Here is a 12152-nt window from a genome sequence, read left to right on the forward strand (position 1 = left end):
GGCATCCCTGGAGCTGGTGTGGGTGACCTTGGCTCCATGGCCATTGATGGAGGATTAGCCTGGACACATTTTTTTTTTTTGAAGTATAGTTGATTTGCAGTGTTGTGTTAATTTCTGCTGTACAGCAAAGTGATTCAGTTATACATAAATATACATTCTTTTTTATATTCTTTTCCATTATGGTTTATCACAGGACGTTGAATATAGTTCCCTGTGCCATGCAGTAGGACCTTGTTGTTTATCTATTCTATATATAATAAGTTACATCTGTTAACCCCAAACTCCCAATACATCCTTCCCTCCACCTCCCCACCCCGCCTGCCTGGCATCCCCAAGTCTATTCTCTATGTAGCCTGGACACACTTATAGAGAAACCAGTGAAATTCTGTCTCTCCGTACTCTCTTTTATTCCAGGAATGCTTTATAATTCCAGACTCACTATAGTCATCAGTATGATTTGTGAGTTAATGTAATTCCTTCCAGCTGCTATAACGTATTAACCCATGCACCTCAGTAAATAAGCTCAACAAAATAGGAGTTTATTTCTTACTCAGTATCCAATGTGGATGTTCCTGTCCAGAGCATGGCATTGCACATGGTCATTGAGCAATGCAGATTCCATCACATGGCTCCAGCATCTCCTAGCAATTTCTGAGAGTATCCTGCTAGATCTTCTCCATCCAGCTGGTAGACAAGAGAATAAAGAGAAGAAAAGACATTTCTTTGTAACTGGCCTGGAAGGACACACATCACAACCTACTCATGGTCCTTGGGTGAGAGTTGGTCTGATGGTCCATTTAGATGCAAAGGGTGCTGGGAAATATGGTCCCTGGCTGGGAACAGCTTGACAGCAATAAGGTTGCCCTATGGAAAGGGAGCGCACATCTTTGGTGCATATCTACCACATTAACTGAGAATACCGATATTCACACCCATTGGTTTGTGAGCAGGGGACCCTGCCTTACTTCATTTTAAATTTTTTATTGTGAAATATATGTCTAAAACAGATGTACTGGATACTTCTTGTGTCCCATTGCACATCTTTTAGGTCAACCTTTTTTCCTCCAGCCGTTGCTGAGGCAGCCTGCTGTCACCTCGGTCGCACCACTCTGCTTTTGGACCTGGTGATTTTTTTTACTGCCACCTGGTGGCATGCATGGGGGGTCCTCTCAGCCACTCTGACAGAGGAGATGGGAAGATGAATATTTGCATCTTCATTCCCTTGAATCTTCAGTTCTGAGACTGAGAATTGACCCCTAATTGTCCACAGACAACCAGCTTGATAATGTGCCCCTGAACTTCCTTCCCCCCTTCCCTGTTTCCCGCTGTTCCTTGACCTCACTTTCCAAAATAAACTATTCACATGCAAGCCATTGTCTCAGCTCTGCTTTTGAGGAAGCCAGGCTAAGATACGAATATAGCACATGGAGAGCGGGATATTGTCTCATTCATCTCAGAGTGCTCCCTGCACCTAGAAACGATTTTTGGTTTAATTAAATGGATAAATTACTGAGCAGAGATACCTCCATAAACTTCATTGCTACCTAGACACCAGAAGCAAAAAACGGCAAGTAGGTAACAGTTAAATTCCCAATTATGGTACTCATAGTCTCAGATTGACTTTAAATACAAACATAAAGCCCTTCTGACTATTAACTCTGGGCAAACTGACTTCAGTTGACTACAGCCCAGCTGCCCCGCATCGCAAGCAGCAAGAACCAGGGCTATAAACTACACATTTGCTTATCCAAGTTAACAATAAATAGTCACCTTCAGGGGTTATCCTTGTATGGAACTGATGAGCAAATGTGTCAGATTCATTGTGCTTTCAAAGGCAGAGAAAATGGCCAACAATAGAACATTTTCCAATTACCTTAATGAGGAAATCTTGATCTCCACAAAATTCACAGAACCTTCCTTAGATGCATTCTACTTTTTTTAATAATTTGTGCAGAACATAATATTTTTAGCAAAGGAATTGGCTTATTTGGATTCCATACGTGATTAAGATTATTGCATAATTTATTTTAAAGGGTTTTCATGGTTAGAAACCCTCACCACCCCCTCTGCTCTGAGATACCCTGCCCATAATTCTCATGTTTTGCAGGAATATGTGATTCTCAACTACTCACTCAATTAGCCCCACCCCCTGTGGTTACCAAAGGAGCAATTATACTCCAATAAAGATGTTAAAAAAATTTTTAAGAGATTTAAAAAAATGAAAAAAAAAAGACAACAACAACAAAAATGTGTATGTAGAAAACTGAAAGAAAATAGAAGGTCTGAGTTCTTTTGATGTTAAAAAAACCAACATTTCTTTCCATATAAATCCAAGTGTATCAGGTCTTTTTGTTGTGATTATGTACTCAGGTGTTTCTAGCCACATTCCTTAATAAAAACAGGGAATTGGTTCTCTGCAAAGAGGGTAAGAATTTAGATGGAGTGCTTAAAAGTCGATTATTTTCTGAGAGGTCCTGGCTTATTCTTGAGTCAGGGGACTATTTGGCTTATTGACCTCCAGAGAAGTGTTTACCAGAAAGACAAAATGAAACACATTCTTGAGGAGGATAGAAGACATTGTTTTGGAAAAGAAATGCAAGGTTTTATTAGGGCAAAGCTGTTAATTACACACTTTATTATTGTCAAGGTTAATACAGTTTGTGAGAGCAGAGGCACTTTTTCATCTCTTCCAGGGAACAAGGGGAGACAGCTGTTCTTAGGCACATATCCATTATAGCTTATCACCGGCCAGCAGCCTGAGGAAGGAGCACCATGAAATATGGCCTCTGTCACCAGGAGCCAGGGCCAGTGCTGAGCTGGTCGAGGCACAGAGCAGAGACAATGAGAACCACAGCACTAAACTCAAGTAGATTGGGTTGCATTGATTTTTAATGCCCGGCTGTTCTTCTGTGTGAAATTTACTGGTACTCTTGCAATTATTGTATTATTGATCTCTACAAAACTGCACAATCTTGCTTTAATAAACACATCCTGACAGTAATAAATAGCGGTTCTTACCTTTTGAAGCCTGATTAAACCGTGTTTTAGAATTCTGTATGTTTGGATTTCATTATCATCACTTTGCCTCTTAGGATTCCTTAAAGTGAAAACTGTGTCACGGAAACACGTTGCCTCGGTTCTAGTTTAACTGTTTTTTCTGATTACATAAGGTTATTATACCCTTCTTTTTAAAAAATTTTTGGAGGGTGGGTCAACAATTTATTTTTAAGGTTGACATTTTGTAAGCCCCTTCTTGTTAACACTGATTTAATAGTTTTCATTGAAAGAGAGAAAAGTTTCCTTTAAGAGGGATTCATATACACCTTCAGTAAACATTTTCAAATGCATTTTTTGGAGCTCCTTTTTAGCATTTGAAAATGCTAAAAGACTGTGCTTTCGGTTCTTGGAGTTTTGTTTGTTTGTTTTCACTATAGATGCGATTTTCTTCTTTTCAAATGTCTGCAACCATACCTTAATTTCCGTGGTACTCAGCTTTTATTCATCAATAACTCCAAGGCTTGGAGCTTCATGGTAAGATCCCGATGCTATAGAAGATGTTACAAAATGGTGAGATCTGTTAAAGTCTTCACCACACTTCAGAATGTGTGGCTCTGTTCACGTGATATCCTGGAAAAGGCAAAACTGTAAGGATGAAAAACAGGGTTTGGGGAGGGGTAGTGTCTGACTAGGGGAAGGTCAGGAGATTTGAGGAGAGAGAGGGTAGAACTAGTCTGTGTGGCACTGCCAGTGGTGAATACATGATGCTTTGCATTTGTCAATTCCCATTGAACTTTCCAGCACCAAAAGTGAACTAATATATGCAATTAAAAAAAAATGTCAACCAGGAGATCAGAGCATCCCAAGATGGAATGCAGAGTGTGACAAAAGAATCTATTATTACACGTGTATGACATAACCTCCTTGAAGGGGGTGTGAGGAAAAAAGACACCAACCTAAGTAACTTTTAAAAACAGTGATTTGAATGGAAACTGTAAGACTAAAGTAAAAAAAAAAAAAACCCTGCACATAAACACTATACTCTAGTTGGCAAAGTTGTTTCCCATAGTGGTGTGGGTTCATAATTCTGAAACTGCTATGCATATCTATGGGGATTGAATAGGTAAATGAACAGCAGGTGATGGAATCCAGGTTTTTCACTGTTGGGAGAGTGGGGATTACAGACAAGTAAGGGGGAAAGCTAGAATGAACCATGTGGTACTAGATTAGATTCAGAGATATCCGTCTGAATTCAGGTTTAGTTTAATATAGATAGAGCTGGATTTATAGAATTATAGATGTGTGTGTACATGGGTGACTTTACATATGCATATTTCATAGCTCTGTTTACTGAGAGAGGCTTGGAAACAATGACACCCCAGTAGCAATGTGCATACCCAGCACCCAGATATTGGTTTCTAATGTCATTCTCCAGTAAATGGAACCAAGGCTCCTTGGAGAAATGGCCGATTTTAGGGCAAGGACAGTGAAAATACAAGATGAGCCTGGAGCACCTTATAGTGCCAGAAAGTAAGCAAATGCTCAAAAAATAAAAGAGTGGAGTCTTGTCATAGGGACACAGCAACCAATCTGAAAGAACTCTTAATAACCAAAGCTGGAACGATTTGAGCAACAAAACAACATAGTACAGGCAAACCTCAGATATATTGCGAGTTCAGCTTCAGATCACTGCAGTAAAGCAAATACCCCAATAAATTGAGACACACACACATTTGTTGGTTTCCCAGTACATATAAAAGTTATGTTTATGCTATACTGTAGTCTGTTAAGTGTACAGTAGCATTACGTCTAAAAAAATGTGCATACCTTAATTTTACAACACTTTATTGCTGAAAAACGCTAGCCATCGTCTGAGGCTTCAGCGAGTTGTAAACTTTTTTACTGGTGGAGGGTTTGAAATATTTTGAGAATTACCAGGACGTTACACAAAGGCAAGAAATGAGCAAATGCTGTTAGAAAAACGGTGCCAATAGATTTTCTTGAGGCAGGGTTGTCACAGACCTTCAATTTGTTAAAAAAAAAAAAAGCAAAAGACAAAAGATTATCTTTAAAGAGCAATAAAGTGAAGCACAATAAAGTGAAGTATGCCTGTATTGAATTACAACCCAGAGTATGAAACAAGTAAATATCCATGATTCCATCCCTACTGATTCAAATAAATGATTGAATAAATAAATAGGGAGACTTGCCTAGTCTCCTGTGGAGAAGAATTCCAAGTACTTTATGTAGATATACCCTCTCAGAAAGGTAGATATTGACTTGACACCCCTTGAGTATGGGCTGCACTTAGTGACTTGTTTCCAAAGAGTGAAATGTGGAAAGCGGGAGGGAAGGGAGGGGAATATAACTTTACAGTGTGGAAACCAGGCAACCATTACCTTGGCCAGGTGATCAAGGGCAACATCATCAGTGATGAGCCATGTGTACCCTGAATATGATGTAATGAAATTGGTATATTACTCTGTGATCTTCCTCCCCACAAACCAATAACCCCAGTTTAACCATAAGAAAAACTTCAGACACACCCAATTGAGGGACATTCTGCAGAATGCCTGACCAGTAAAATTGTCAAGGTCATCAAAAACAAGGAAAGTCTGAGAAACTGTCTCAGGTCTAAGGAGACATGACAAATAAAGGTAATGAGGTATCCTGGATGGGACCCTGGAACACCAGGAAAAAACTAATGAAATCTACATAAACTGTGGAGTTTAGTTAATAGTAACAATCAGGGAACTAGGTGAGGGATATATAAAAACTCTCTTTGCAGTTTCTCTGTTAATCTGAAAGTACTCCAGACTTAAACTATTTAAAAGAAAAGGGTAGAGACCAAAGGCTTTAGTCCAGGACTGATTGGGGGAAAAAAGACCAAACCTTGTCTTTCACTATGGATTGTTGGAGAAGCACTGATCTGTAAAAACATATGCTCTAGGACAACTTTGACTTTTTCTTCCAGTTTGAAATCTATTGTTCTAACTGAGATAGCTTTGAACTCCTTGCTACTTTCTCAAAGGTGTTTTTCTCTTGAAATCCCAAAGTCTGCAGTCACACTTTGTTCTTTGTTCTTTTATCCACCCCCCCCACCCCCACCCCCACCCCCACCCCCACCCCCCGTCATTTTATTGCAAACCTTGTTATTGTCAAGGCGCAGCTGACTGGTTTTGTAAGTAGTTTCTGATTCCTTTCTGTTCCTGTTATTCATTCCAGTGTTATTTAGGCTCATTAAAGGGAACATTTGCGCTTGGCAATTTGTCACTAAGATTCGGGTACAAGCACATCATTACCAAGCTATCCAAAATTCAGCAGTGATGATACTGATGATACGCAGAAGTGTGGCCAAGAAAGCATTACAGTTATATACTTAATAAGAACATCACATTTGATCACAAATTAAATCATGCAAGTAATCTTCATGCGGTTCCCTATTTACAGCTCAGAAAGTTTCTTCCTCTTCTATAAAATCTGATAACTTCAATTACTATGTGTCTTCCATAAAAAGGTATAAAAATGTGCACCTCTTTCTGAGTATGTTACTATTCGAGTACCAATGTTTTTGATTTTGCAAATAATCTGGAAGACGAATGTAAAATATAAATAAAAAATAAATATACCTTTTATAACAAAAGAGTCATAGACTTAGAATTATAGTCATCAGTTTATTGTTGGATAGCTAGGGTTTATTATTAAGTGGAAGAACAATGAACTGGCAAATAAGACAATGATATCCTATATATAGTCTTCTAAATGGTTTTTTGATGTTTGATCTCTCTATTGAGATAGGTAAGGAAGAATTTGCAGTTTGAGATTATGGTTTATATTTGATTTATTTCACCAGTCAAATCAACCAACAGACTTTTTTTTCTTTTATCTTTTTTAATGAAATGTTCCTGGGGCCTATTTTCCTCTGTGGTTTAAATTGGATGGATTCGGGGTGGGATTCTTCCATCAATTTGAAAGCATTAAATGTTTTCTTTAAACAGTGTTCCCTTTCTTATTCCCAGACAATCGTTAGAGGAAACAAACCCTGCAAGGAAACCTCCATCAATGGCCTTCTGGAGGATTTCGACAACATCTCTGTGACCCGCTCCAACTCCCTAAGGAAGGAAAGCCCGCCCACCCCAGACCAGGGAGCCTCCAGCCATGGTCAAGGCCATCGGGAAGAAAATGGATTCCTCACCTTCTCACAGTATTCCAGCGAATCTGATACCACTGCTGACTATGCGATGGAAAAGTACAAAGAAAAGAGTCTCTATGGAGATGATTTGGACCCGTTTTATAAAGGCAGCCACTCGGCCAAGCAAAATGGGCACGTAATGAAAATGCAACATGGGGAAGCCTACTACTCTGAGATGAAGCCTTTGCAATCCAACAGAGCCAGGTTTCCTGTTGATTATCACACACACTTGGACTCACTGAGCAAACCCAGTGAGTACAGTGACCTCAAATGGGGGTACCAGCGAGCCTCAAGCAGCTCCCCTCTGGATTATCCATTCCAATTCACGCCTTCTAGAACTGCAGGGACCAGTGGGTGCTCCAAGGAGAGCCTGGCGTACAGCGAAAGTGAGTGGGGACCCAGCCTGGATGACTATGACAGGAGGCCAAAGTCATCATACCTGAGTCAGACAAGCCCTCAGCCCGCCATGCGGCAGAGGTCACGGTCAGGCTCCGGGCTCCAGGAACCCATGATGCCCTTCGGAGCAAGTGCATTTAAAACCCACCCTCAAGGACACTCCTACAGCTCCTACACCTACCCTCGCTTGTCCGAGCCCACAATGTGCATTCCAAAGGTAACGTCCACCACCTCCCTCCTTCTGGTGTGTGGGGTCTCCACAAAGGTGTGCTCCCATGACCTTCTTATATAGATTCTAGAGTGCTGATTTGTCTATAACTGAGAATCTCTATCAAAATTCTACCTGATTTCCACCCACGAGCCCCAAGGGCAGAGAATTTAGGGCAAGGCACATTTATTCATTAAAATCAAAGCCTTTTAGGAGCTCCTACAAGGTTTCTGGTTAAAAGCCAAAAAAATTATGTATTTGAAAGATATTCTGATATACTAATGATAAATGCTATGTGCTCACATGGCACTAAGTCCTGTGTTAAGGAGTATACAGTTGTAGACCATTAGGTAGAATAACAGTGGTTCGTGCATTCCGGTAATGTTTACGTGGAACTGTGGACAGGGGGAAAAAAGTCAGGATAACGTGGTAAGTTTTTAATAAAGTTAATTGTGTTCAACTCAAGAGATGGTCCTGCATTTTGAGAGTATGTTCTTTCTACTAGTTTAGTATTCAAATGTCATTGTTTTTTCGTATGAAACTTTGGGATAATAGATGGAATCTGGTTGCTGGGCCTTCTTTGGTGTGCTTTTTATTGTTTTTTTGTCTTATTGTAATTCCTCTCTTGATAATTTTTCTTTCTAATGTTAGCTGCAGCAAATTTGCTTTGAAATGTGGCTGGTCCATGATATCCCAGAGTTTGGGAACGGCTGTTGGAGGAGTTACTGACTTTGCAAAAATGCCTTGGAAACTGTGCCAGGGGTTTATTTTCCCGGAGTAACTTAGAAACGTTTTTGCTGCCTCTCCTCTACAGCAAATTGAAAATGGGACGTCTGGCAGTGGGCTCTAGATTTCAGAGGTCTCAGACCAGTTGAGGGAGACTTGACTTCTTGAAGCGTGATCGTGGACCTTTCACCGAATACTGTCCCTTCAACTGCTTGATGGGCTGCATAGCAAACCCTGGAAGGCAAGCCTGCCTGAATCATCTGTTTGATTGATTGTCAACACCCAGTATTTTTCCTTTGCTCATTATTTCTCATAAACCCAATCTAAGATGTTGAAGTCTTTTAGGGACATGCTGGGAGTGACTAAGCCATACTTAGTCATACTAAGCCATACTTTAGAGAAAGCAAAAAGTTATCACTTTAGTTCCCAATATATAAACTTAAAAATAAATCTTGAGGAAATAAAGACCTGAAATATGCACTGCCAGTTAAAATTTAAATATTGAGAATGTTTTCCATCTCACTGTGTTATTTATTTGAATCCCCATGATCAGGGTATCATGGCTGCCTTTTCTTCCTATGTTCTTGCCGGGGCAATGGTTGGAAATAAGTCTGTCTGACTAACCAAAAGACAAAGTTATAAGAAGCCATCTGCATGTGTCATGATGCATGAGATCATTTATTCGATTTACTGTGCACATCACTCAACCAAAGGAACCTCTTAATAGTTCTAGAGTGAGCTAAGCGAACGAGTACATTCTGTAGCTGAATCTAGTTACACTCTCTGGTTTTTGAACATCAGTGGTTACTTTAGGAATAAAGAATGTGATTCTTTTCAGCTTAACTGAGGTATAATTGACAAAATTATAAGATATTTAAAGTGTACAAGATGATGAACTGATATACATTGTGAAAGGATTTCCCTCACTGAGTTAAGACATTCATCACCTCACATGTTTACCTTTTTGTTTATGTGTGAGAACATTTAGGTTCTACTTGCTCAGCAGATTTCTACAATGTAGTGTTATCAACTATAGTCACCATGTTATACATTCGATCCTCAGACCTTATAGCTGAAAGTTTGTAACCTTTAACCAACTTCTTCCTTTTCCCCATCTCCTAGACCCTGGCAACCACTTTTCTACTCTCTGTTTCTATGAGTTTGACTTCTTCCTTTGTTTTTTTAAGATTCCACATACAAATGATGCCATTTATAGTATTTGTCATTCTCTATCTAGCTTATTTCACTTAGCATGAAGCCCTTCAGCTCCTTCCATGTTATTGCAAATGACAGGATTTCATTCTCTTTTAAGGCTGAGTAATATTCCTTTGTGTGTATATATATATATTTTTTTTCTTTTCTTTGATTCACATTTTCTTATCCATTCATTCATTGATGGACACATAGGCTGTTTCCATACCATATCTATGCTAATAATGGTGCAATGGGCATGGGAGTACAGATATCTCTTTCAGATAATGATTTTGTTTCCTTTGGATATATACCCAGAAGTGGGATTGCCGGATCATGTAGTAATTCTATTTTTAATTTCTTGAGAAGCTTCCTTACTGTTTTCCATTGTGGCTGTACCAGTGTACATTCCCATCAACAGTGTACAAGGGTTCTCTTTTCTCCACATCTTTGCCAGAATTTGTTATCTCTTACCTATTTAATAATAGCTATCCTAACAGATGTGAGGTGGTATCTCACTGTGGTTTTTGTTTGCATTTTCCTGATGATTAGTGATGTTGAGCACTTTTTTATATACCTGTTGGCCATTGGTATGTTTTCTTCAGAAAAATGTCTATTCAGGTCCTTTGCTCGTTTTTAAATTAGATAATATGGTGTTTTTTTTTACTACTGAATTCCTCACTATTATTTCCCAGTATACTTTGGATATTAACTCCTTGTCAAATATGTGATTTGCAAGTATTTTCTCCTGTTCTGTAAGTTGCCTTTTCATTTTGTTGGTGGTTTTCTTTGCTGAGCAGAAGTTTTTTTAGTTTAATTTAATCCTACTTGTTTATTTTTGCTTTTGTTGCCTTTGCTTTTAATGCCAAGTCTAAAAAACAGACCATTGCCAAGAGCAATGTCAAACAGCTTACTCCTATGTTTTCTACTAGGAACTTTATGGTTTCAGGTCTTATATTCAAGTCTTTAATCCATTTGAGTTGATTTTTGTGTATGGTTTAAGATAGGGGTCCAGTTTCATTCTTTTACACATGACTATTCAGTTTTCCCAGAACTATTTATTGAAGAGACTATCCTTTCCCCATTGTATATTCTTGTCTCCTCTGTCAAATATTATTTGACCATATATGTGTGGTTTATTTCTGGGCTCTCTATTCTGTTCCACTGATCTAAGTGTGTTTTTGTGCCAAAACTATACTGTTTTGATTACTATAACTTTGTAATATAGTTTGCAATCAGGAAATGAGATGCGTCCAGTTTTGTTCTTTTTTTCTCAGGATTGCTTTGGCTGTTCAGGGTCAAATATGATTTTGTGTGTATTGCATATTTGAATGCTTATTGTTGGGAGCTGTTTTAGGTCATGGTCATCGAGAAAATTGTGTCCAGAGGCCTTAACCTTTCAGTCATGGAGCTGTATTTGGCCCATTGACATGTTTAGTCACCCAATAGTCATTTTCAACATCTGAAAAATCAAGATATTTCACTTAGAATTCTCAGCTTTTGGGTCTCAGATTTCTCTTACGAAAAATGGGACAACCTGTTATCCCTGGGCCCACATTTTCACATAGCATTGGAAATAGAATTGGCTAGAGGTAAAAGCTGCCCCATTACAAGGGACAGGCTCTGCCCAGCCCACTTCATTAATTTTTCCCATTAGCCTAATCCCTAGAGGCATTTGAGATTTAATATAACCACCAGCATCCCTTGCCTACTCATTTCACAGAAGGCGAAAGTGAGGTCCAGAAAGTCACATGTCACACTTAAGGTTTCACAGTTGGTTGGTTGCAAAAGAAGAACAAGAATCTAGGTCTGCAGTTTCTCCCAGTTCAGTATTTTTCCCATTATATTGGCATATGTAGTTTTAGGGGTTCAACTGCATTTGCCAATAAAACCCATGAGAGGTCCCAGTGGCCACCAAAACTTTAGGTTAAGTGGAGGAATAGGAAGAGGATGGGAGGAATGAGGGAGGGAGGGGATAGATTGCTTAATTCTTCACTGATTCCCTCTTCTTTCAGACTTCCAAATATAAGACAAAGCAGACCTGCTTTATATTTGGCTATTTGGCTACTATTGTGGCTCAGAAAAAAAAAAAAATATATATATATATATAACAGTTCCTACCAAGTGTTTTTCAGTCCTTATAATCAGAACTCCAAAGGAGTAAGCTGCTACTCCATGTTTCATAGGAGACCCGTGAGAAATTCCTGAGCAGGTCTTGTGGGAGCGTAGGAGGTAGGAGGCCTGTTAGTAATTAAAACATTTACTTGATTAGAAATATAACATCTCTCTAAAAAGACTTAGGTGCCCGTGTCCTTAGAACTAGACTCTTAAAAATCTACCAATCACATTTGGATTTCCTGCTGAGAGAAGAAATAGCAATCATGACTCAGATAATTGGGCTTTGGCTCATGGAAAATTCTAGAAACTGGTGGGTAATGTTCA

General features: G+C 39.1%; 1 protein-coding gene across 1 annotated transcript in view; it reads left to right on the forward strand.

Moving 5' to 3' along the window:
* PAK5 (p21 (RAC1) activated kinase 5) overlaps positions 1-12152 on the forward strand; it is a 97545-nt gene that overhangs the window by 45107 nt on the left and 40286 nt on the right. The window contains exon 2 of the mRNA XM_022556452.2: positions 7017-7802. Coding sequence (XP_022412160.2) covers positions 7017-7802 — 786 coding nt within the window. The remainder of the gene's footprint in view (positions 1-7016; positions 7803-12152) is intronic.

This window comes from Delphinapterus leucas, chromosome 15, assembly GCF_059928025.1.
Source record: "Delphinapterus leucas isolate spDelLeu-1000000601 "Yukka" chromosome 15, BTC_Dleu_Yukka2, whole genome shotgun sequence".
In the NCBI taxonomy this organism is placed as follows: domain Eukaryota; kingdom Metazoa; phylum Chordata; class Mammalia; order Artiodactyla; family Monodontidae; genus Delphinapterus; species Delphinapterus leucas.